Consider the following 23,901-nt stretch of genomic DNA (forward strand, 5'->3'; position numbering starts at 1 on the left):
AAGATCGGCACAGCTAGCAGCCTCTGATGAACTGGGAGCCTAATAACAAACTTCAGCTTTTTTGATTTTACCTAAAGAAGAAAGTAGTTTATGTTTCTGAACATCCAGCTCTAGCCCACTAATGCCCTACTAGCTAAGGGCAGGGTTAGACATGAACTGAGGTTGTCAGCATGTGGTGACTGAGGGCTTTCAGCACATAAAAATTAATTCAAGTTCATCCCACTATCTTGAAACAAATTGAAAAACATCACAAACAAAACCAAGCAGCATAATTTTTATTTGGTGTTACAACAGATGTGCAGCGCTCATGGTTTTGGGCACTGCATTTTACTGTTTATGATTTTGCTTTTTAAAATCTAAACAGTTCTGCTGTTCAGACAACTCCATGTGCTTTTTTTATAAACACATTGTGACCCCTGCATTGAGCCTGTCCAGTTAACACTAGAAATATCTGTCAAGGCAATACATTATTTTATCTTTGCTATAATTAGGGAGAAATCAAAAGAAAAAAATTTACTTCAATCTGACCGATTACATGTACTGTACATACCTGTTCCAAAACCAATGTACCAAGACAGAAGCTTCTAATTTAATGCACTCTGTTATTCAAGTCAAAATGCTGTACATCTAAGTATCCACACAATCGTACATTCCTAATGATTCTTCTTTACACCTTTATTTTAATTTTTAGACATCTGTTTTTAAAAAGGAATAAAGAAGTTGTCATGTAAGATCTATAATTCTTTAGAAAAAAATTATATACTACATTGAAAAATAATTTTAATTCAAATCACTGTCATGTACAATTTTCAGTTAATGGTTCATGTTGAAATTGCACTTTGAATAAAATTAAAGACTGAAAACATGTTCTATTTCCTTTCGCAGGACACTGCCTCTTCAGGATTTTTCTTCCTTATATGTTTGTATTTGTCTACATATGCTTTCACTAGATTTGCCACTTTTGCAGAATTCACTTCTCCGCTCTTGCTATGACAAACCTACAAGAGTTTTAAGAAAAAAAAAAAAAAGTTTGAAATTCTGTTGATTTGCCATGGTTCCACATTATTTATTTTCTCAACACCCCAGGTTTCTCCATCTCAGACTGAACTACTTCCCAATTGCTTCACAAATACTTCTGAATTCCCACTCAACTCTTTCACACAATAAATGAGTTACGTTCCGAGGAGCTAAGAAAGCTCTCGTGGATGAAGAAAGACAAAGGTATTTTTACTTTTCCTTTTCTCCCTCCCAGCAACCACCAGTTGTTCTGACAAGATTAAAAAATCCACCCCAACCCATACCTCAATTGAAATATAAACATTTCAGATTACTAGATCAACTTACTTTATCTACAGCTTTCCGCACAATTTCTTTATATTCTTCCTTAGTGATGTCTTTATTTTGGTAGAAAGGTTTAATAGCTAGTTTGACCTCTTGTGCCGCTTTTTCTTGTATTAACAATTTCTGATGAAAAAACAAACTTGAGTGTTAGTTTTCACTGCCTGCATATGTATTTTCTTATCAATCACAAATTAAAACTTTACCGAACAAAGGTTATTACAGAAGACTGCAAAACCACACTCCCCTCACTCACATTTCAGCTCTCATGAGAGCTGCCTGTTTTAGTAAGTGGAGAATGCTGTCCTAGAGCAATTAAAGTCATATTCATAATAGCACTCCTCTAAAGAAAGCTACATCATAAAGAGTCAGCTTGCTAGTTTACGTCCTACAGCTGCCACAGAAGTATCATAGACACGATGGTATCAAATATATTACACAGAAGGGGTACTGCCATAGTTTGCTGGTTTTTAGTACACCAACATTTATATATATAATATATAAAAGTTTTAATATACATTTTATATATAAATATATAAACTGGTATATAAAAATATACTGTGAACTTTGAACTTGCCTGGTCCTTCTTGGAGCTATCTGCACTGGCTTCCACTGTTACACTTGCTTTGTTTTCTCCCAGTTTCACAGCTGCATTAGAGCTCTTGATGTGACTTGATGACGTTGCATTACCCGGACTTGGTCCCTGAACTGTTCCCACATTTCCCAGGGCTGCTGTTGGAGCAGGCAAGGCTGGAGCACTCATGTTATTACTTACATGAGCAGGATTTGGAATTCCCTGTTTTAAAAAGTTATCAGTAGTTAATCAATTATCCTTCGGTATGACAATGTGCTGGTCTAGAAGTCGCAGCTGCTATACAAAGAGCGTAATACTACATGCTTTGGCTCGTTTCCACACTGTCCGTTATAATGGAAGGTACACAGATTACATCAGATCTACTCAAAGGAAAAAAAAAAAAAAAAGCTTGAAAAGTAAAGCATCCTCCATGTCACCACTGTGGTTGCTGGTTGCTGGATTCTTGCTCTGGTCCCAGCATCCTGCAAACAGGCACGGAGGGTGTTAGCACAAGGGGAAGGAAGCTTACAGTTGCAGAACCTCTCAGCTTGTCATGGGAGGGTACAGGAAGCCCTGTTTTGTAAATCAGATTAACACTTCTTTAAAAACCAGCACCTAACCTTAAATAAAACAGTTACCTTAAGCCACACTTACATTCCTGCATCATAATGATGCTACTTTGAAAACATTTATTTTCACATTTATCAGCTTGAACTTGCAAATGAATTTCAAATGTAAACACCACCACAAGTCAAGTCCAGGCTAGAGGTGAAACACTGGCTGAAGCACCAGGGTCTGTTTTTCAGGAAAAGCTTTTTTTTTTTTTTTTATATTTCCAAACTTCACCAAAAGACCACGGGCACTGTTGATACTTTGGAACTGAGAAATGAAGTAGCTGTCAGACCTCATACAGAGGTCATTTTTAACACAAGCCAAGAACGCATCCTCCTAACATGTTTTTGGCAGGCTACCCTAAATACTACTTTTTTTTCACAGGTAATCACCATTATTTTTTTCACATCTGCATTTATTTAGATGGAAAACAACAGAACAAGAGTTTGAGCTCCTTGGAAAGGACACAGATATTGAGCTGTTATAATCAGTATGCTAATGCTCACCAGTGTGCTCTCTTCATCTTCCTTTCAACAGGAAGGAGAGGTGGAGTCCTGCAGCGTTCAGTAATTTGTATTGTGCTACCAACCAAGGAGTCGTTCAGTGAAAGCTCAAAGAAAAAGCAGCAGCAGCTCCCAAGAGCATTCAGGTTCACAGACTCCGTTCCACAAAAGCAGGTAAGAGCAACAAATGTAACAGTGGCTTTACTAACAAATAACTGTAGTTTGAGCAATACACAATCTTTATAGACATATTTATTGCTGCACTAGATACTGTATTTCATAGAGGTTTGTAGCCTACGTTCTGACTTCTTATATTTTTAGAGGTTAAACCTACTGGATTTCCAGTTGTGAAAATATTTTAATTGCAGACAGCAATTCAACAAGCAATCTACCAGTATTTTAATTTCAATAGTACCTTACTGTTTTACCGTGCAGAGTTTTATAGGATTTCACATAGCCTGCAACCCCACTCAGTATTTCCCACAGTATTTAACTCCTTTTGTTCTAAGTTAATGAATATGAATGGATAACAATTGAAAGTGAAAAGAATATAGGACATTTATCAGTTTGCTTTAAATCTGTAGAGATGATGCATGAGAAAAGAGGGTTAGAAATCATTTTTCAAGGACATCACTTTTTCAACTTGGAATGCAGAGGAAAGCATTTTAGGTTAAAGCAGGAAGCCCACAAGAAAAGCAAAGCACAAACCTCAGTCAAACCCTGAAGAGCCCCTTACACACCACAGATGCACCATTACATCACTTGCAGCACCATGCATTCTCCTGGAAGTTGTTCATGTTCCTTTCTCTGACAGAAAAGCTCTTAATATATTAACAGCTGGCTATAGGAGGAGCTCACACACACAAAGGTGGTCTTAAGATATCTCGAAAGGCACAAAAAGATGGTCTGACCTGCCTCAAGCACAGCAGTCTTTTTGAAACTGGAGAAATGAAGTCAGGTCTCAAACACGGCATGCGAAAACAGGAGAATCAGGCAAGAAGCAGGAAATAAAACATACCAAAGAAAGCTTGGAAATTAATAATAAAAGGTTCAAAAGATTAAACGAAATAGAAAATGTGTATGTGTGGAGAAGCCACTGAGATAGTGACAGCTGGAGAATGGAAGTATGGAACAAATGGGTACCATGCAGTACTTGATATGTTGCTGAAAGGGGATTGAAGCATTTCCTAAAGCTTAAAAATCAGGTTTTGAAGGGGAAAACTTAGTTTTGGAAACAAGACACTTCTAAGAGGAAAAAAGGTAACGGACAATGGACATCACTGACGAAATTTTTCAGTGTTCCATTACCAGCTGTAAGAGCTTGTTACCACAAAACCTCAGTTATGGTGTTGGGTATTATTACTTAGAAGCTATAGGCCCCAAACAATCCATATCTTCATGGATACTTCTGCATTAAATTTGGTGTGGGATGGAGGAAGACAGGCAAGAGAGAAAGAAACTGCAAGTATAAATTTATCAAAACGATACTATTTAAAGAAATCCTTAACTGGCATTACTTTAATATTGCTCTTGCCATGGCTTCTGATAAAGCATACCTGCAATTGTTTTCCATCTTGCTGTGAAGCAATGTAGTTGACTTGTTGAGATGGTGGGGGTGGAGGTGGAGGCGGAGGTAATCCCTGAGACAAATTTGTGGGAGCAGCTACCTGTATGAGAGGCACTCCAGTAGGGAGATGCATGGGCATTGGAGGGTGGATGTTGAAAGGATTTCGTTGCATATTCATCATGGGAGGATGGACACCCACTGGATATGGAAAGATGTTCATAGGTGGGTGCTGTGCATTCACTTGTGGCATTACATTCATTTGCTGCTGCATCATATTCGTTGGTAACTGAGAACCATCACTTTGCTGGTTGCCTTGGTCTTTGAGGTTTGGATCTACGAAAAGAAAAAACAGACAGTATATGAAATAGAAAATCTACACTTTGTAAAGCAAAAGTGGAGCCATGTAGCTAAACTCTTCATGAAGTATGGAGTATCAAAAAGCTTTCTATAATCTGAATATTTTAAAGATAAAGCTTTCTATAATCTGAATATTTTAAAGATACTGCATTGCACCCATCACTAGACATGTCATGGAGCCAAATGCTATTTTCTGAGTTTAAAAAGTTCACGTTAATATGGAAGCTTGCGTTTTGAACGTCTATTTTCTCCACTTGTTCCCATAGCACAACTAATAGATTATTTCATCACAATGAAACAGTAATTCTCCACCAAAGAGCAGGAAGACAACATAACTTATCCAGCTTCTGCAATTGCAGGAGGTTAGTCATACATTATCACGTATGCAATTTTCTGCTCCCCTTTGCCTGATTCACACACGCTCACTGTACATTTCTGGTAACTACAGAAATACTCTCCTAAGTTTTTTTCCCACTGAATAATAAATCATCCTCAACCAATTTCAAAACATTTATATTCAGAAAGAGTCGTTCAAAAACCCTGTAGTGGCACAACAGGTATAGCCAGCCTAGAAATAAAAATTACCTCTTGGGGTGGCACTTCAAAAAATTACTTTAGCATCTCATTCTATCCCCAACAGAAGCCAAAAAATTAAAATTTAGATACAAGCAGCAAGTCTTCCAAAAGTCAAGAAATTAGTTCTGAGAAACAGTTGATGGGTTATAATTCAGATGTCCTTCCCTTAGAACCCCTTCCTTGAGGAACCCTGTCACCTACTTCACAGGGACTGGGATTTAGGCCCTTGCACTTCACCCCATATCATCTTAAAAGCATGGGATAACAGAACCACTGAAGCTGGAAGGGACCTATCAAGACCTCCTAGTCCAATCCCTCTGCTCAAGCGCAGGGTCAGCAAAAGCAGGTTGCTTAGGACCACCACGTCACAGCATGACCATCATGTCATGGCAGGACCACGTAATTATGCCAGCCTAGGCTGTTTTACTCAGTTTTGAGAGATGTTGTACTATCCTCAGCTGAATCCAGGTTCCAAAAGTGAAGACAACAGTGGGATTGTTCTTGAACTATGTTAAATAAAGTCTCTAAACCACACCATAATTTAATTTAAAGGTTTGATAAATTTTGCCTGCAGCAGCTTGAAGGTTGACAAAGTTGCCTCAAAACTAGGAACTCACTGATGGAGTTGTCTCCAAAAAGAGGGAGAAAACTGCTGGCATATAGGATGAAATCGGATAAAATGAAATACCAGATAAGGAGACAATAGCAACGTGCAAGTCTGGTTGCCTTCAGAACTGGATTCTATATTTTATAAATACAACTCACATCTGTCTTAAAGGATTATTAATGCTTCAAAACATTAATAATCTCTGGGTGACTTCTTAGCTATTCAGAATCAATCTCATCCACAGTTAACTCACTTTATACCAAAAAGTTTATTTCGGTCAGGGCAATTACCTTTTAGATATAAAATACTAAAAAATGTTATTAATGCTATAGTACAACAAAAGTTGGGGTTTTTTTAATTTCTAAGTATCTCTAGATTTTTTAAGCATTTAAAAGACAAAATTGCTTATTTAGAAGATAAATATCAATATAGTGATTTGTCATCTCTAGAATCTACTGTGTGGGTCTGCACAGGCAAATGCAAGTTTTCTTGAAAAAAAAAAAATCATCCTCTTTACAAGGTGTGCAGATGCTAAAAGTGACCCTGAAGGGTATATGCTTTCTCCTCAGCCAAATCTGTCCTTAAACTCTAACTCTGACTTTAAGAAAAAACAAAAAGCCATCAAAACACAAGAAATCCTGAAACTCCATACCTAAACCCCTCCATATTGCAAAAAGAGTATGGATTCACCCCAAATTATTTTGAAGAACTAATCAGCTCGAGATAGGACAACGTGACTACGACTTTACTCAGCTACTGCAGCTCTGACTAAGCTATTATGTTTCAAAAACATGAATACCTTGTTCAGGTGTCTCCTCTTCTTGTCTCATTCCCCATCCAGACTGTGGGCTTGATGAATTGCGTCCCCTTCTTGAGTAATAATTCTGCACATCGGCAGGTAAAGTCTTTCTTACAGCCCAGCTGGATGCAGATGTCCACCCGGATCTGTCAGCAGGCGTATCGAAAGAATAATCTTGTTCATTCTTACGCTTGTATGGTTGATGTTCTGGGAACCTTGAAGTTTCATTCCCAGAACCATTTGAGTTCCCTGAGACAGGCTTTCTACTTTGCCAGTGATTTTCATTCTGGTCTCCATACATGAAACCACCTCTTCCACGCCCACCTCGGCCACGCTGACCTCTTCCTCGATTTGGAAACCAACCTGAACCAAAGTTTTTATTCCAAGAATGTCCTGAATTATCATGTCTGCCATCTTCCCAATGTGGTTTCTCTCTCTCTCTGTTCCTGAGTTCAGGAACAGAGTTTATCTTTTCCATTACCCAGTCTGGACAATCATTCCTCTGCTTGTCTGAAGAACACTGATCATCATTGTTTTTTTCTGTATTGTCCTTCTCTTTTTTAAGACTTTCATTCTGTTTCTCTTGATCACTTCTTCTGTATCGATCATTTCCTCTGGGACTCCTCCAGTTGTCATTTGCCCACCTCTCTTTCCATCGAGGTGAATGACTGTCCCTCTCATTTCTAGAGAATGAAGAACCTTTATTTCTTGTCCTAGACCGTGATCTTGACCTAGATCGTGACCGTGATCTAGACCACCTCCTATTTCTTCTTTCTCTGCCACGATCTCTTCTTTGACTCTCTCTGTCACTGCTTCGAGATCTAGATTTTTGCCTCGGAGACAAATCCTTAGCTCTTGACCGAGATGATGATCTCCTGCTTTCCCTGACAGTTTCCCTTTTGGGAGATCGAGATGGTGTTTTTTTCTCATCTTTGAGCGTTTCTCTCTTTGGAGAATCAGATAAGGATCTCCTTCCCTCCCTCTCAGTTTCTTTCTTGGGTGATCGTGAGCTCCTGTCTCTGGTCATCTCCCTTTTAGGGGATGGTGACTGAGATTTCCTGCCCTCTCTCCTAGAAGGAGACCAAGTTGTTGATGGAGAGTGAAACCTAGATCTTCTAGTTCGAATCTTTTTATCTTTTTTGAGTTCTGACTCGCACTCTCTTTCAAGAGGAACAGTTTCGTCTTTTTCATCAGAAAGTCCTGAAACTGATGCAGAGTTTCCCACATCACACTGCAAGGAGTTCACTTCTCTTTGCTCTGTACTTTCAACTGGTGGTAACTGCTCGATCTGAGGTTCATTCTGGTCACTGCAAAATGAGTCACAATCCATTGGTATCATTTCATTGTTATCTTCACCAAAATGTTTACGTTCAGCATTTACCTGGGGTGACTCTGAAGTTCCACCCTCTTCACTTTCCAGCACGGCATTCCCTTTTAAGGATTGCTCTGATGTACTGTCCATTGAAATATCATGTATCAATGTATCTGGTTCTTTGTCTTGAACAGTTTTTAAGTTTTGAATATCTGTACTTTCACAGTCTACAACTGCTTTTTCTTCAGCCTCAGAGCAATCTCTTTCTACGGCTTCTGGATGCCCAGGCAATTCACTTCTGGGGCTCTTTAATGCCTGATCTTTTCCCAAAGGCTCTGGATATTCCAACAATTCATTTTCTGGACTAGCTATGGGTTGATCTATTTTTGTGAAAGTTTCTATGTTCTCCATTAATTCATTCTGAGGACTACATAATGTCTGATCTACATTTTCAAAAGTTGCATGGTCACATACTTCATCTTTGGGACTAGCTACTGTTTCCATGTGTTCAAGAGTATTTTCACAAGTGTCCTGATTCTTATGATCTACGTTTTTTTCAGTAACATCTTTTAATTCAAATTCCTGACTTTTGCCCCCTGAAGTTCGTACTGAAGGTTCCTGGACAGAACAAGTTACATCCACATTGCCTGAAGTATCTTCATCTTTGTCACATTCTCCTGTAGTTTCCTCAATTTCTGCATGTTCATTACAGCTTTCCAACCCATTAGCAGATTCTGTTTCCACATTATTTTTCTGTGGAAGGCTTGTGTTACTGTCTTCATTATCTGACTGCTGGTCTTTATCTAATGTTAGAACTGCTGCAGAGTCAGCAACCTCATCGTCTTCCACTGAATCACTAAATGATTTTTCAGAACGTGCAGAACTTCTCAGTTTCTTTTTAACCACAGGTGTTTGTTGTTTAACTATTCTTTTAGACTTCCGTTTCAGAGGAGCCTTCTCTGATTCTGAAGGAGATTCATTCAGAGATGGGTTATTGCCATCAGAGGCACCGCACGCAGAACTGCTTGTTCGAGGTGAGCTCCGAGACTGACCCAGAGTCTCATTTTTGCTGTTTCGTGCAGACCTTCTTCTAGGAGTAGTGTTAACCAATTTCCTTCTAGTTCCTCTAGTGCCAGATGAACCAGAAGCTTGCCTTTTCTCTTCTCCTTCTTGGGTACACGCAACAGCATATCCTTTGCCTAAAGATTCTAATAAAAGCAGATTGCATTAAAGTTTGATAATAATCATTTATCCAAACACAGTTAGGAACATAAAATGACCAGTTTAACAGATATACTCAAATAATACAACTTAAGATTTAGTATTAAATACTGCCACAGCATTTTTTTCAGTGCAGACTTTTTCTTTAAAGAACAGAATCAAGCTAACAAAGTGACACATTAGACATCTAAACACATATTTTAGAAGTAGCATGAATATAGCTACATAGACAGTAGCACCATCCACAATGACACTGCTATTGATACTGCTGTTCAAAGTGTCAGCATTTAAGCTTTTAGAAAAGCAAGGAATTAACCATACAACACTGTTAGCACATAGCAGTTCCCGTGACTCTAAAATGCAGGCCTGTTGGCAGTGAAGCCTCAATACTGCAGAAATGAAGCTCAATGCTACAGGAAGTGACATTTTTAAATGGCCATCAGAGGATGACTACAAGGGAAGCAGCTGATTCAAAGTAGCAATGACAGCATACCTATCTACAAAATCTGATTTCAGACAGTGCAAACTCATTCACCAGTTAGAAGACAGACTCTGCATGCTCCATGGCAAACTGGACTTAAATTCTGCTGCAAGGTCGCTGGGGTGCCTGCAGCACCTAACAAACTGAATAAGGAGTGCAAGTTTTGGGGCAGCCTAGGGTGCATAAAAAAAACCCCTAAAATTGTAACAATAATGAGGTTAAACCGCACACAGCAGCACGGGAGCTCTTGTGTGGGTACTGTGTTAATTTACTTCCCACTATCCACAATTTGACAGAAGCCTTTGTAGGGAAGCCAAGGGTTACTCTCACTGCAAAGGGAACGGAACATACTCTTGATACCTACGAAAGCTTATGAGGGGCAGCTCATAAATTAACCATTAGTGATAACTAAGTAAATATACTGGAATTCATTACTCACTTCAGAACTAAATTTCTTGAGATGCCCATTAATTTGTTTCATACTTTGTGAAGACTTCAGAAAGCATCAGGAATTTGCTGTTTAAATTAATTATTTTTACAGCTTCATTTTCATATACAAATAGGAGAAACTTGCTATGAAAGATTAATTTCTTTGGATTTTGCAATGGCTTTACCACATCGCACAAACTCTTGGTTCAAACACTCTAATTTTATTTCTTGTGCTTTTACTGCACTAGAATATTTGTTAAATGTATTCTTAAACAGATCATATAAAAATCAAATAGTGATAAGACAAGTATAACAGTACAAAATACTCTTTCTACCACTTTCTACTTTGTTAGCAGAATCAAAAACATATCATTGTCTATTAAATTTAAGCATCATCCAATAACCTTAGAGCAGTAACTCCACAAGCACCTCACTAGCTTTTAAAAGGCAAGAGCAGAGCACAGGACTACACTCACCTCCTCTGACTTCCCTTGTAAACACAATAATTTGACTGAACATGAAAAAAAATAATCTAGTTTTGATTTTTGGATGTCCACTGATAAAATTATCACTGTTAATGAAAACCAATGATATTGTTTGTATAGAAGGTATTATGTATTTAGAAGAAAACAAAATGCATGGTAAAGCACCAGCACTATTTGAGGTATCTACTGTAACAGTCTCCCCAGTAATTTTGTTAGGAAGTGACTTCACAGTGGTTAACCTGCTACTCTGTCACATGTGGCTGTCTCAGAATGACTACATCTTCAAACCTATTAAAACAGCCAGGAAAAGTCAGATATTAAAAATCGGTAGTGACATATAACATCTGTGATTATTTTCTTCAACGGGGAAGAAATCATCCTGCAGTAATAAAAATCCAGAATACAAACAGAATGCGAGAATTCTGACAGAACTAAAAGGCAAGTTATTTTGGGGGCACTTTCAAAGTCTACTTGTGAAACACGACCCTTTTTTTAGCATTCCTTAAGACTTGTAAAATTTTAACAGAAAAGCTTCACAAGCTTTGGACTTGGACCAAATACAAGGCATTTCAGTTCACCAAATCTTTATTTTAAAATATTTTTATCACACAAAAGAACTGCATAATGCCAGCCTAAATCATAACAATATTTGTAGATTCAGTAACACATTTTCAGGTCAAATTAGTAAAAAAACTATTTAATGCAAAGAGAATCTAAAAAGTGCAGCATCTACAGGGAAGATTCAGGCAATACAATTACAGGACCATCACTGACTTTTATGCCTTCTTGCTCAACTCTGGAAGCAACTGTCAACTACTGACTGATGCAAACTGTGCACTTTAGATGTGACCAAGAGATGAGGGTGTGTGTAAAAATAAAATTAAAAAAAATGCTTATGCAACCATCTTTCAAGCACAATTTAGTAAGAATCACAAAATTCAGTTTGCTTTTTTTGTACGTGTGTGTTTTCATTATTTTCTTCCTTTTTCTCCTGTTATCCACCTTTGCAGAAAATCCCAGTGTCGCCTCTGTTTCCTCCATCTTCTTCCTCTTCCTTCATCTCTCATGCTTCCCGTACAAGAAGAGCTTGCTCCCTTCTCTTATATATATTGGCCACACATCTCTAACAGTATTCAAGTTAAATTTGTCCTTGCTTTTGCCCTTACCTTTTTTGTGCATGTCTGTCTTTTCCTCAATTGTTATGGAAAAACAATGAGGAAGGAACACTCACTAAACAGAACGTGACCAAAATCCTCAAGGGACATCTTCACATCCAACATCCTAGTTTCATGAGGAAATTTGAAGACTCTGTGTCTTACTTCCTCCATGGTTCTTACCAGAAGGAAGTCTTTAAGTCAAACTTGAAGATGACTTAAAACTTTAGCGTTAACATACTATAATATTTTAAGATTCTATCTTGATGTCTGTCTTCCACTTTGTCCACAGTATAAGCAATATATTACATTATAAACATCTGAACTTCAGTTCAGGTGTGGCAAGAACATATGGAAACATACATGAATAAACTGATGAAGTTAATTAATAACTTGATGAACTTGAACACGTCCCTGCTCCTTGCAGGGGGGTTGGATTAGCTGACCTTTGAAGGTTCCTTCCAACCCTAACCATTCTATGATTCTAACTTAAGAATTTATTTGCTGTGTCTTGTCAGCTCAAAAATTTCACATTTCAAAATCACATCTTTAAGACAGGAAGTAGAATGTTTATATAATTAAGACAACAAATGAGAAAATTTTGTTCTATATATGAATTTTAAACCAAAAATATCTGGAAAAAAGTAATCTTCTTTTGCTGTCAAAACTCAAACTCAGTATGTCCTGCCTCTCCCAAAAGACAGCATAAGTGACTTAGTTCCAGGTTCTGCCTCAGGAGTTGACAATGTTATCAGTATTTGTAGATCAGTTGCTGGTATTATCAACAGCAATTCTTCACACGTTCTAAATAGTCTAAAGTTGAAAAAGAAACTTGAAGCTGATTTAAATATTCTTTATCTTTCTGATGAGGGGAAAACACACCTGTTTGGTTGTTTGTTTTCTTTTTAAATGCTTCTGGTTTATATCAACAAAGAAGCCTGATTGTGTAAATAAAAAGGTGAAGGGAAGTCAAGAGATATGAGCTAGCATGTGTACTCTTTATTACTGGAAGCAGAACTGGTTAAGCATCAGTTAAATTGCACTGTCAAACATCATAGGCCTGAGGAAGCAACCTAGCAATTTTTCACTGGGGAATGGAGAGGTGAAATAAGTACCTTTAACAAGAATGCAGAAAATGAATAAAGCAAGCATCTTTTTCATGATCCTTCTACTACTTAACTCTTTCCAGCAATTCACATACTTTCTTACCATTTTTGTAAGCCAGGAGACCCAAATCTCTCCCACTTCTCTGCCTACTAGTCAAGTGTAAGTAGTATAATTTCCAATTCAAAGAAGGTATTATCTCTAGCCTTAAAAAACAGCACTCCTTTGTTTTCACTTCTTTGAACTTGTGCAGCCTGTTGGAAAATAAACTACATTCTTGCTGAGTATGGAGAGAAAGCCTGCTAAAGCAACTACAGGGAAGGTAATTTCTTCCATGTCTTTGTTTTTTGCTAAATTCCTGACAGACCCTGAGCTTAAGCACCTTTGCAAGCTTCTACCCTGTAGGGCTTATAGGCATACTGAAAGAGATCCATACACTGCACTGTTTCCTGACTATATTCTTCTCTATGAGGAAATAGTTTGTTCCTCACACTGCACAATATACTACTGAAATATGTCAGGCAATTAATAACGTATCACAATAGATTTATCCTTGAACAATAGGAAAAGTAGCTGTAATATGAAATAAAGTGTTCAACTTAGAAATTTAATTAATCTTCAAATGAATTAATTATGCCAGTTTTGGAGTGGCTGGTTCATCTTCTATATTCTAATTTCAGAAAGAAACCAGCTGGTTTTGAAATAGTACCAAACTGTATCAAAACAGACTTTGTTTTCTGTTAAATGTAACTATGTACTCCACTTTGACTTCTAAGAATCATATTTTAACAATACTCCACATGAGCTATAAATAAAACTTACAAAAAAAAAGTTTACCAAAGTTTTCCAAAGGCCTGATATTTGTTGGAAGAATAGTCCCTGCCACTGTAGTAGAAATTAGAAGAAAGGTCTCAGCTTCAGCTCCGTAAGACACTAAAGGAACTCTGGAAAAGTAAAAGCATTAACATTACTTGTTTTACCTCTTTGTAGCAAGTTTTGGAAACAATGCACCAAACCAAAACATTAAGTAACCATGACGCAACCTCATCACAGCTGGAAAGAAAGGCAAAGTTGACAGAGAACAAAACTCTCTCTCTCTTATTTAATTTCAGGCTTCTATTGAGGTCTAATCTAGGAAAACAGTTTGAACTTGGTATGTTATGTTAAAGCAATATACACTTGGCTTTCTTCAAAGTCAAACACAGAACTGTAACAGTCTACTCCAAACTAGCAGGCTACACTACTGGAAATAAAATTCTGAGCAATGATTTAGTACTTCACCAGAAGAATAGCCTTTTCTGCAGAAAAATGAGAAACAGTCTACATTTAGTAATGTTTTGGGTTTTTTTTTAAACATATAAAATACATACATACTTATTCAGACTCCCTCAGCAAACTGAGCAAAACCAGAATTTAGTTATAGATCTACAATTTTTAAGTTTTCACTGAGTTGGAATGAAACTTTGCATAAGGAAAATACGCAAAAATATTTAAATTCATTATTTAAATCTTAGGTGCAGCTTTTAATTATAATTAAAAATCTCTTTACTTGCTCTTTTGTCTTTAGCCTTTGTTTTATGCCAAAGACAGATAAGTGGTGAAATTAAGATCGTAGACAGAACCAGTTTCTTACTGTGTTATTTTAAAATCAGTTATTTTTATGCTTATGCTTTATATTCATGAAAATATCCTTAGGGTATGTTTTAACATGCATCTGCTCTCTGACAAAAAAAAAAAATATTTTATGTTCCCTGTTTCATCTGATAGAACATCTATTCTCTTTCTAGACACATTTGTTTAAAAACACCTACAGAAAGACCTGTTAGAACCAACCCATGAAAGGTAAGGAGAGGAGGATCAGAATCAGGCTGACGTTAAAGCAAATGTAGTCTGATTTCTAGTGATAAAAATAATTTTAAACACACATTGAATGCTAACTTCCAAATAGAAAATATATTTAAACCTGCAGTTCCATGAAAATGAGACATATTAAGATGTCAGTCCACAAGCCACTGGAGTTACTATGCTTATCATAAGTAATAAAAAAGCAGTAAGATATCCAGAAAAGAATCTACTGACATAAAAACAGCATGCAGCGAATACACAAAAAATTAGCAAGTTACATGCAAACATTTAGTTTTATGATCAAACAATATTCTATCTAAAGAGCAATTTGCATTAATCAAATTCGAAACCTGAAGTATTGTATTAAGATCCTTTGCACTATAAATACAAAACACATACCTTTCAACTCTAGCAAGCACAGATGAACAGGACAATTCCAGTTCTTGCCTCTTCTGTGTGACTGCTGCGTTGACTTCTGTGAACTCTGTACTGAAATACAAGTTTCATACAAAAAGTTAACTTTGTATTATGACAGTTTAGTATTTCAATAATGGCTTCTATCAATTACTTTAACTGTGTTAGAACTTTCATCGGTCATGATGAAACCATGCATGGTTATTGTTTAGAGAGGAAAAAGCAGTTACAGTAAACATAACAGACATCCTAAATAAATGAGGCAGGCAGAATGGAAAACAGGAGATGAAATGTTCTTCTGGGGAGCTGAAAAATGGAGAAACTTTGCATCCTTGACAAACTAATACTGTTGCATGCATGGCAAAAAGTTGTTTTCATTTACAGACTGCTGAAAACATACAGACACAGTATTTTTTTTTTTTAATCAAGCCATAATATCCAAATAACATTATTTGAGCAAGTTCTTTTTCTTCTTCTCAATCTTCTCAAAAAATATTTTTTACACCCATTCTTAAGTATTATGCTCATTAAGCAAAATTGCTTTGTGTATGTTTAAAGTATTCCTCTTGGAGTCAAGAAACAACAACAAAGATTGTCTGGGATACAAAACAGGATATTTATTCTTACCTGTTTTGCTAACTGCTGTTGTAGTAACAGGACTAACCCTTTCCTATTCAAGGCTTTAATTCAGCAAGGAGTTTAAACATGAGCCAAAAATAAAATGTATTAACTCTTATTAAATCAATGAGATTAAAAGCACACACAAGTATTTTAATGCTGAACACATGATAGGAATTGGGGTGTGCCCTTAAAAATACTCATTTTAAGATGTTTGTATTTATCCTTTAACTGCTCTTCATCAATGAATATAAACCCAGTCAATTTTCAAAATATTTCAAGGCAGTATATACAGATAAAAGCAAAGGAACTATAGCATCTACAATACAGTAACCCATGAGTTTATATTAAGCTCTAGTATATACTAACCAGTCATTTCTACAGCTAAAAAAGGATTCTTCATTGCTACCACTGGCTGGAAGCATGCTGAAGAAATTAGTTCTGAAGCACTCATTCCAGCAGGTCTGTCTTCTGGGCTAGAAAAAAAAAATTATGAATTGAAGACATTCAAAATAAAATTAACACTTAATACATGAAAATGCACTGAAATTAAATCATGTCAGCAAGACTTTAGCTCACAAAAAGCAGGCACCATAGTAGCTCCATAGTTATATGCTATTTGTTATATGCATAGTTATATGCTATATAGTTATTTGCTATAACTATATGCTATAGTTATAGCAAACAAATTTTCCATATTCAGTCTCTAAATTTTCAACACCTGCTCTCTGCAGAAAAACTTTGTGTTTTATATAGGCTTTCCACAGCAAAAACTTTAACACTCCATACAGAAATTATGACTAAATGAGCCTGATCTTTACTACTTCACAATTCCCATTTCTGCTCCCTAATGAATCACAGTAAGTACAACGTTAGCACTTTCAGACAGACCTCTTCACAGCAGTTCACTGAATGTCTGGTTTCAAGAAAACCATAACATAAGTAGCTGGGATTCTCCCTTTGCCTTCAGGAAGGATTACAAAATTGAAGCTTGACCAGTGTGTCTGTTTACTGGGCCCTCACAAAAAGGCACAAAACTCAGAATCCACTTCATTTTCCAACAAAAACCACCTTCTATTTCAATTGTTAACAACGTCTAGCCGCCCACTGTATGCTAGTGTATTGCCTTTTCCATTGTGTGCAGTAAACTCTGTTGCTGTGCACTAGGCTGGCTGCAGGGAAATAAAAAAGCCAAGCAATAACATAGAACGGTTTGCGCTGGAAGGGACCTTTACAGGTCATCTAGTCCAACTCCCCTACAGCAGGCAGGGACATCTCCAACCAGATCAGGTTGCTCAGAGCCCCGTCCAGTCTGACCTTGAATGTCTCTGGGGATGAGGCATCCACTACCTCTCTGGGCAACCTGTTCAGTGCTTCATCACCCTCATCGTAAATATTTTTTTTCCTGATATCCAGTCTGAATCTACCCTCTTTTAGTTTAAAACCATTACCCCTTGTCCTGTCACAACAGGTCCTGCTAAAGAGTTTGTCCTCATCTTTCTTATAGGCCCCCTTTAAGTATTGAAAGGCTGCGACAAGGTCTCCCCTCCTCCTCTTCTCCAGGCTGAACAGCCCCAGCTCTCTCAGTCTGTCCTCATAGGAAAGGTGCCCCAGCCCTCTGATCATCTTCATAGCCCTCCTCTGGACCTTCTCCAACTGGTCCATGTCTTTCCTGTGCTGAGGACTCCAGAGCTGGATGCAGTACTCCAGGTGGGGTCTCATCAGAGCAGAGTAGACCTGCTGGCCACACTTCTTTTGATGCAGCCCAGGATGCGACTGGCCTTCTGGGCTGTGAGTGCACATTGCCAGCTCACGCTGAGCTTCTCATCCACCAGCGCCCCTAAGTCCTTCTTGGCAGGGCTGCACTGAATCCCTTCATACACCAGCCTGTATTGATGCTGGGCATTTCCCCAACCCAGGTGCAAGACCTTGTCCTTGATCTTATTGAACCTCATGAGGTTCACAAAGGCCCACTTCTCAAGCTTGTCCAGGTCCCTCTGGATGGCATCCTGTCCCTCAGGCATCTCAACCGCACCACTCAGCTTGGTATTGTCTGCAAACTTGCTGAGGGTGCACTCGATCACACTATGTCATTGATGAAGATGTTAAACAGTACCAGTCCCAGTATGGACCCCTGAGGGACACCATTTGTCACCGACCTCCATCTGGACACCAAGCTGTTGACCACTACCCTCTGGATGTGACCATCCAACCAATTCCTCATCCACTAAACAGTCCACCCATCAAATCCATATCTCTTCAATTTAGAGAGAAGGATGTTATGGAGGATCATGTCAAAGGCCTTATAGAAGTCCAGGTAGACGACATCTGTAGCACTTCCCTTGTTTACTGATGTAATGACTCCATCATAGAACGTCACCAGGTTGGTCAGGCAGGACTTGCCCTTGGTGAAGCCATGCTGGCTGTCTCAAACCACTTCCCTGTCCTCTATGTGCCTCAGCATAGCTTCTGGGAGGATCTGTTCCATAATCTTCCCAGGCACAGAGATGAAGCTGACAGGTTGGTAGTTCCCAGGATCCTCCTTTTCACCCTTTTTAAAAGTGAGTGCAATGTTTCCCTTTTCCCAGTCAGCAGAGACCTCACCTGACTGCCATGACTTTTCAAACACCATGGAGAGTGGCTTGGTAAATACACCAGCCAATTCCCTCAGGAATAATGCTCCAGGTACTTTTCCCAGACTACCAGCCCCACGCACTTACCTACAATGACCCATTTTTGCCATTTACATCCTTTCACCAAAACGGTTAATGCCATCTCAAATCTGACTAAAACATTCCTGTTGATTCCACCTGACTGGTATACTAAAATAAGAACTTAGAGTCTTCCTGCCATTTTTTGTTCAGAATACATTTTCTATGATGAAAATTAAACTTCATAAAGGAATGTATATAAATATGTCCCAAGTACGCAGTCATTATCCATATGCTCCATCAAACTTTGGCACAGAGAGCTGGTTTTGATGGGAACATGTCTATCTCATCAGTGTGCAAAGCTGTTGTTTTATTTTAAAGATACTATCATTTTGAACATTAACATTTCTCCTTCCATCTAAAAAGCTATCCAGATGTAACACAAATAACCTTATGAAGTGGTTGTTAGTAAGTCAGTATTTCCTTTTAAATTTTGAACTTTTACTGGATAATTGAGCTCTGTACCTCCTCCTGAAGCTTTTTAATGGCTATACTTTCATTTATGCACTTTTTTTGCAACAGATACCATTTGAGACATTAACACTATTAAGTAGTGCACAATAAATCAGTGAAACTAGATATGAAAGCATTCACCAACCTTGAAGTCAAATTAGAGGTTGATCTACCATTAAGCCCTATCCTTCCAGTTCAAAACCTCTTCAATTCCATGAAAGAGGGTAATAGAACCAACATTTCTAAATACTTATAAGGGGAAAGCTGGAGCTAAAGATATCCCTGAGAACTATGGTGCATAAGCACCAAATATAAGTGACAACTCAGGCCACCACCTACTGAAGAGACACATGATGTCTTATGTGCCCATACACTACAGGAAGCAAGGCAGCAGGCAAATCAGAGATGTGAAGACAGTTTTTCCTCCAAATTTTTAAACTTCAGAGAGAATGATGGAAAACGATGACATTTACACTTCAGAATGAAATTTATGGCCTAAAACTATTTCATAAAAATACATTTACAGTACAACTATAAGTAAGAAACTTGGGACACAAACTTGTGTCCCAGAGACGTGAAATATTTTTGAAAGGAGGAAGAAATCAAACAACAGAGCCTTTATAGCTCCTTATAAATTCTGCATATTATAAGCCTGTGTTACAGGCTAAAATCTATGAACTAAATCAGAAACCTGGAATCAGAAACATTTCTGGGAATAATCTCCTATTTAAAAAAAGCAACTCAATGTAAACTATAATGTCTACGGCTTACTCATATAACAAATTATTTTGCAGATTACAATGATGTATTTTCATGAAAATAATGCAAATCTTCATATCCTTCATATAACAGCACCTGGCTAACAGCTTATAGCTGATGCCATCTTCATTTGGTGAAGAAAGATGAAAACTGGGTAGTTACAGTATCTTATAATGTAACATCCTAATCTAAATGAAAATATTTGCCACCACAAAACTAAGTTTCATCTGAGAGAGAAGCTCATATAACCTAGCACTATATTCTAGTTACTTTCTTCAAGATAAAAAGAGACAAAACCAACAAAGTTTGGATCATACCAAAATTAACAAATAGAAGTTGTTAATCTTAAAAATAAGCAGAAAGGTAGTTTTAAAAATGCTTTCATGAAAAAAATGTTTACAAATGTTTCGTTATTAGAACCAACCTTGTTTATCTTCACAGACAAAGTTTTCTTGTTTCGTTTGTCATACAAAATATTACCTGTGTGGAGCGAGAAACAAAACTTTGATCTTAACTTCAGCATATTAGATTTTAATTGTTTGTCAAAAGCATTAATACAATGAGAGATTAATAAAAATGTATCAAGCGTATTTACAATGTGTTTACATACAAACTGAGTAAAATTAAAAAGCATGCACCTTCACAATAGCTTTTTATGTATTACGCAATTTTCACCTCTTCAGATATTTGCTTAGTTTCCTAAGTTACAAGCACACTTACCAAACAATATCTATTAAACAAGCCTCTCAAAATGGTAGCCCCCAAATACAGCTAAATGCTTCCTCTGTCTGAACTCTCACCAGAAAACTTCCTGAGAGTAAAAGCTAGTTATTAGCTGTGCACCAACTGTTTCATGCAGAAAATGACTTTAGGCTGAAACCAAATCCATTTCACGTGTGACTGAAATTGAAGAGGCAGTCTTTCCAGAAAAATAGGAACAGTAGTTTCCCATACTGCAATTTTGTTATTTTAAGTTCCATGTTTCTATTCCTTGGCATTTGGTTTTCATATGCAAATGTAAGTAATTAAAAAAGAAGAGAAAACTGGCTCACCAAGAAAAGAAATTTTAGAGCTCTTTAATAAAAACAGCAATTCTAACAAGTGGAGGACAAATACCAACTTACTGTATTTTTTCTTCACAACTTTGCTTAATTTTGCTGTTAACAGCCCTCTTTCTGGATATACAGCTCTTCTGCAAGATTAACAAAAGATATTACAAAATTTACTTCTGGGCATATTTAAGCTAACAGTATATACACCTAAACAAAATCAGCTCCTATTTTAAGGAATTTTTATTTTGTGCACATAAAGCAAGCTGCGACTGCTATTAAAACCTGAACTTGCATCGCATATATCATCTTCCATATATTAAAAGCCACAGTGCTTCAAAAAGCTTACAGATGGAAAAAAAGAAAATAAATTTACACAAAAGTTAATATCCTGTATTAAATCTGAATGTTTAATTTTGCTTGATTTCATGGCAACATGTGAAAGATGTCATAACCTGCCTGCATAAATACTTTGAAGAATATCAAAGTCAATGGTGTTTCAGAACAGTGAGGTGCAAAGCTCATTCTTACTTATTTGCTAGTAAGAGCCAAAAAAGGTAATTTACTTTATCTTTTCTGTAGTGAAGTCTGCTTCAAATTCAATCTCAAAAACTCTGTATATATCGTACATTCATTAAATACTGACTTTAGATCATCACTATTTAGTGAAATTTGTCTGTGTAATCCTGAGCTTTCCATTATACAACGCAGCAAATGTGACAAGGTAAAGCTTCTCAAAACAACAATAATACTTCCAGAGTTCCCTTTCAAACTCACCTAGAATAAAGTAAGTTCTTGACTACAACTATGTAGTAGTATACTAAAAGAGGAATACCACCACTGTTTATGATAACATGCAAAAAAGGGGATGGTCTGTTTAGATAACCAAAGGAAAATATTTATATTGTTAAAACATGATCTAGCCATAAAATCTTAATTCAAATTAAGAAGAAATTTGACAGAATTGCTTGAAAAACGCAACTGTCACAGACCTCAGTGCAAGAAATACCTTGCTCCTTACTTCTTGCCTGCTAACATAAGTATTCAAATGGAAATTACATCAGCGATAGAAGTAAAGCTGAACTACCACTGATGGAAAGTAGTTTATTGTAAAATAAACTCATTTAAAAAAAAATATTCAGGGTGTATATTTCAAAACAGTTGCATTTATATTTTGAACATTCCAACCAGAATGCTTGAAATTAGGTGGATGACCAACCTCACAAAACGTCTCATCTTCGCATGGCTGTATTTTTCCTTATTGTAGGCACAGTCTTCCTCTTCTTCCTTCCTCCTTAGTTGTTTTTTAACCTGAATCTGTATTGGAAAATAAAGTCAATCCAATCTTGAATCTCAACAGACATGAGCTTTAAATAAATTCAAAGACTCTTAAGGTCCACAGAGAAAATAAGCTCAAACAGAACGACTCTAAACCATTTCAAATTATTACTTCTTAAATGCCCCAGTTTGCACGTTTGAAGGTTTTTTTTCATGAAACGTAAAAAACTCCACCTTGATACATATACTGGCTGTGCCAGAGATGCATACTAATTCCACAAGATCAAAAATCCCTGAACATTCAGACTGCCATGGCAAGTATCTCAAAGCTATGCAATATCTTCCACTGAGAATTTAGAAGTTAAATTGTTTTAACTGAGTTAGTTGATCTGAATACACAAGGTTTAGCTTGGTAAAATGCCAAACTACCACTCAATTTCAAATGCTTCTTCATAATTAAAAAACATCTGATTTTCCTCTGGAATAAAACAACTTATAGATTCCGTATAACACTGGGTTTCTTCCATGTCTTCAAGACTATTTTGTATTTCTCCATTCTGGAATCTTGACTTTATATGCAACTCCTTAAGCTATTAGCATTCTCATTACGAATACCACAAAGGGAAACCTGCCAATGTCCTGATAGCGCCCCTGCTAATACTGACCACCATGTCAGCACTTCGATACATATTCCAGCTGCCCCTACTACTCCAATGGCTCTTTTTCAGAGCAAAACTTTGTTCTCTGTCCACCTGTTTACACTGCAGTCCTACAAATAAAAAGCCTTTAAAACCATATTTCGATAGAGGCTTTACACTCTTCCAAATGAAAACTTCAGTCTATCCTGCTTCAGCTTCTTCCTTGATTCTTTAGAAACAAAGAAGATAAAACATGCTAGCATGGTCTTCTATGTGAAGAAAGTATCTGCAGCTATCAGTCTGGTTCTTTTGCAGCTGACTACCTAGACCTCTAGAAGCACAAATGGGTAGTGGGAGCCTACTCGTTCTAAACGTAGCAAAATACAAACCCAACAGCTTAGGAATTATTTAGAACCATATTTTCACCACAATTTCAGAACTGTACACAGAATTATCAGCATCTTTCTATACAGGTTTTCAAGATCATCAAGATCACCATGTTCTGTCTTCCTACTCGATAAACTACTCCCCACAGCAGTGTTATTCAGAAGAGTTGAAAGCTGAAAAAAATTCAGAAATTCAGGTTGAGCAAGGCTTAGCATTAATTGAGTCCTTTTGCCTTCATGTATTTTTGTCTGTGAACTGGAGGCTTTGAACATACAAGACAACTCAGCTAAAAAAAAAACCCGCAAGATTGCATGCTAATTGATATACCACTTGTTTACAAAACCTGGTTGAAAACCACTTTGAGACCAATTACTAAACTTCTATTCTTGGATATATCAGGAATGCTTAAAGAAAGTAGCAATCACAGCTTTGTGATTATTATTACTGTAAACACTTGCTTTGAAAAAATAATTAAGAATAAGTCCTAGCTTAAAATATGTAAGAGACATTAAAGCAATAAATATTTTGTTAGGAAAGCTTATTTAACCCAGATGTATGAATAAAAGGTTGCAGTGCAACTTGGGTGCTCCTAAAACCGAAGCTATCTAACAAAGTAAGTCTGGAACTTAC

General features: G+C 37.1%; 1 protein-coding gene across 5 annotated transcripts in view; it reads right to left on the reverse strand.

Moving 5' to 3' along the window:
• Positions 1-258: 258 nt before the first annotated feature.
• The window catches only part of SCAF11 (SR-related CTD associated factor 11), a 50,460-nt gene continuing 26,817 nt past the window's right edge, over positions 259-23,901 (reverse strand). For all 5 annotated transcript variants that reach the window (XM_086748422.1, XM_086748395.1, XM_086748404.1 and 2 more), the window contains exons 5-15: positions 22,188-22,285; positions 21,044-21,111; positions 20,344-20,399; positions 16,366-16,472; positions 15,364-15,453; positions 13,957-14,063; positions 6,934-9,453; positions 4,584-4,927; positions 1,916-2,134; positions 1,345-1,464; positions 259-998 (exon numbers count right to left, since the gene is read on the reverse strand). In XM_086748422.1, coding sequence (XP_086604548.1) covers positions 870-998; positions 1,345-1,464; positions 1,916-2,134; positions 4,584-4,927; positions 6,934-9,453; positions 13,957-14,063; positions 15,364-15,453; positions 16,366-16,472; positions 20,344-20,399; positions 21,044-21,111; positions 22,188-22,285 — 3,858 coding nt within the window. In that variant the 3' untranslated portion in view covers positions 259-869. The remainder of the gene's footprint in view (positions 999-1,344; positions 1,465-1,915; positions 2,135-4,583; positions 4,928-6,933; positions 9,454-13,956; positions 14,064-15,363; positions 15,454-16,365; positions 16,473-20,343; positions 20,400-21,043; positions 21,112-22,187; positions 22,286-23,901) is intronic.

Source organism: Chlamydotis macqueenii, chromosome 1 (assembly GCF_036417535.1).
Source record: "Chlamydotis macqueenii isolate bChlMac1 chromosome 1, bChlMac1.mat, whole genome shotgun sequence".
Lineage (NCBI taxonomy): Eukaryota > Metazoa > Chordata > Aves > Otidiformes > Otididae > Chlamydotis > Chlamydotis macqueenii.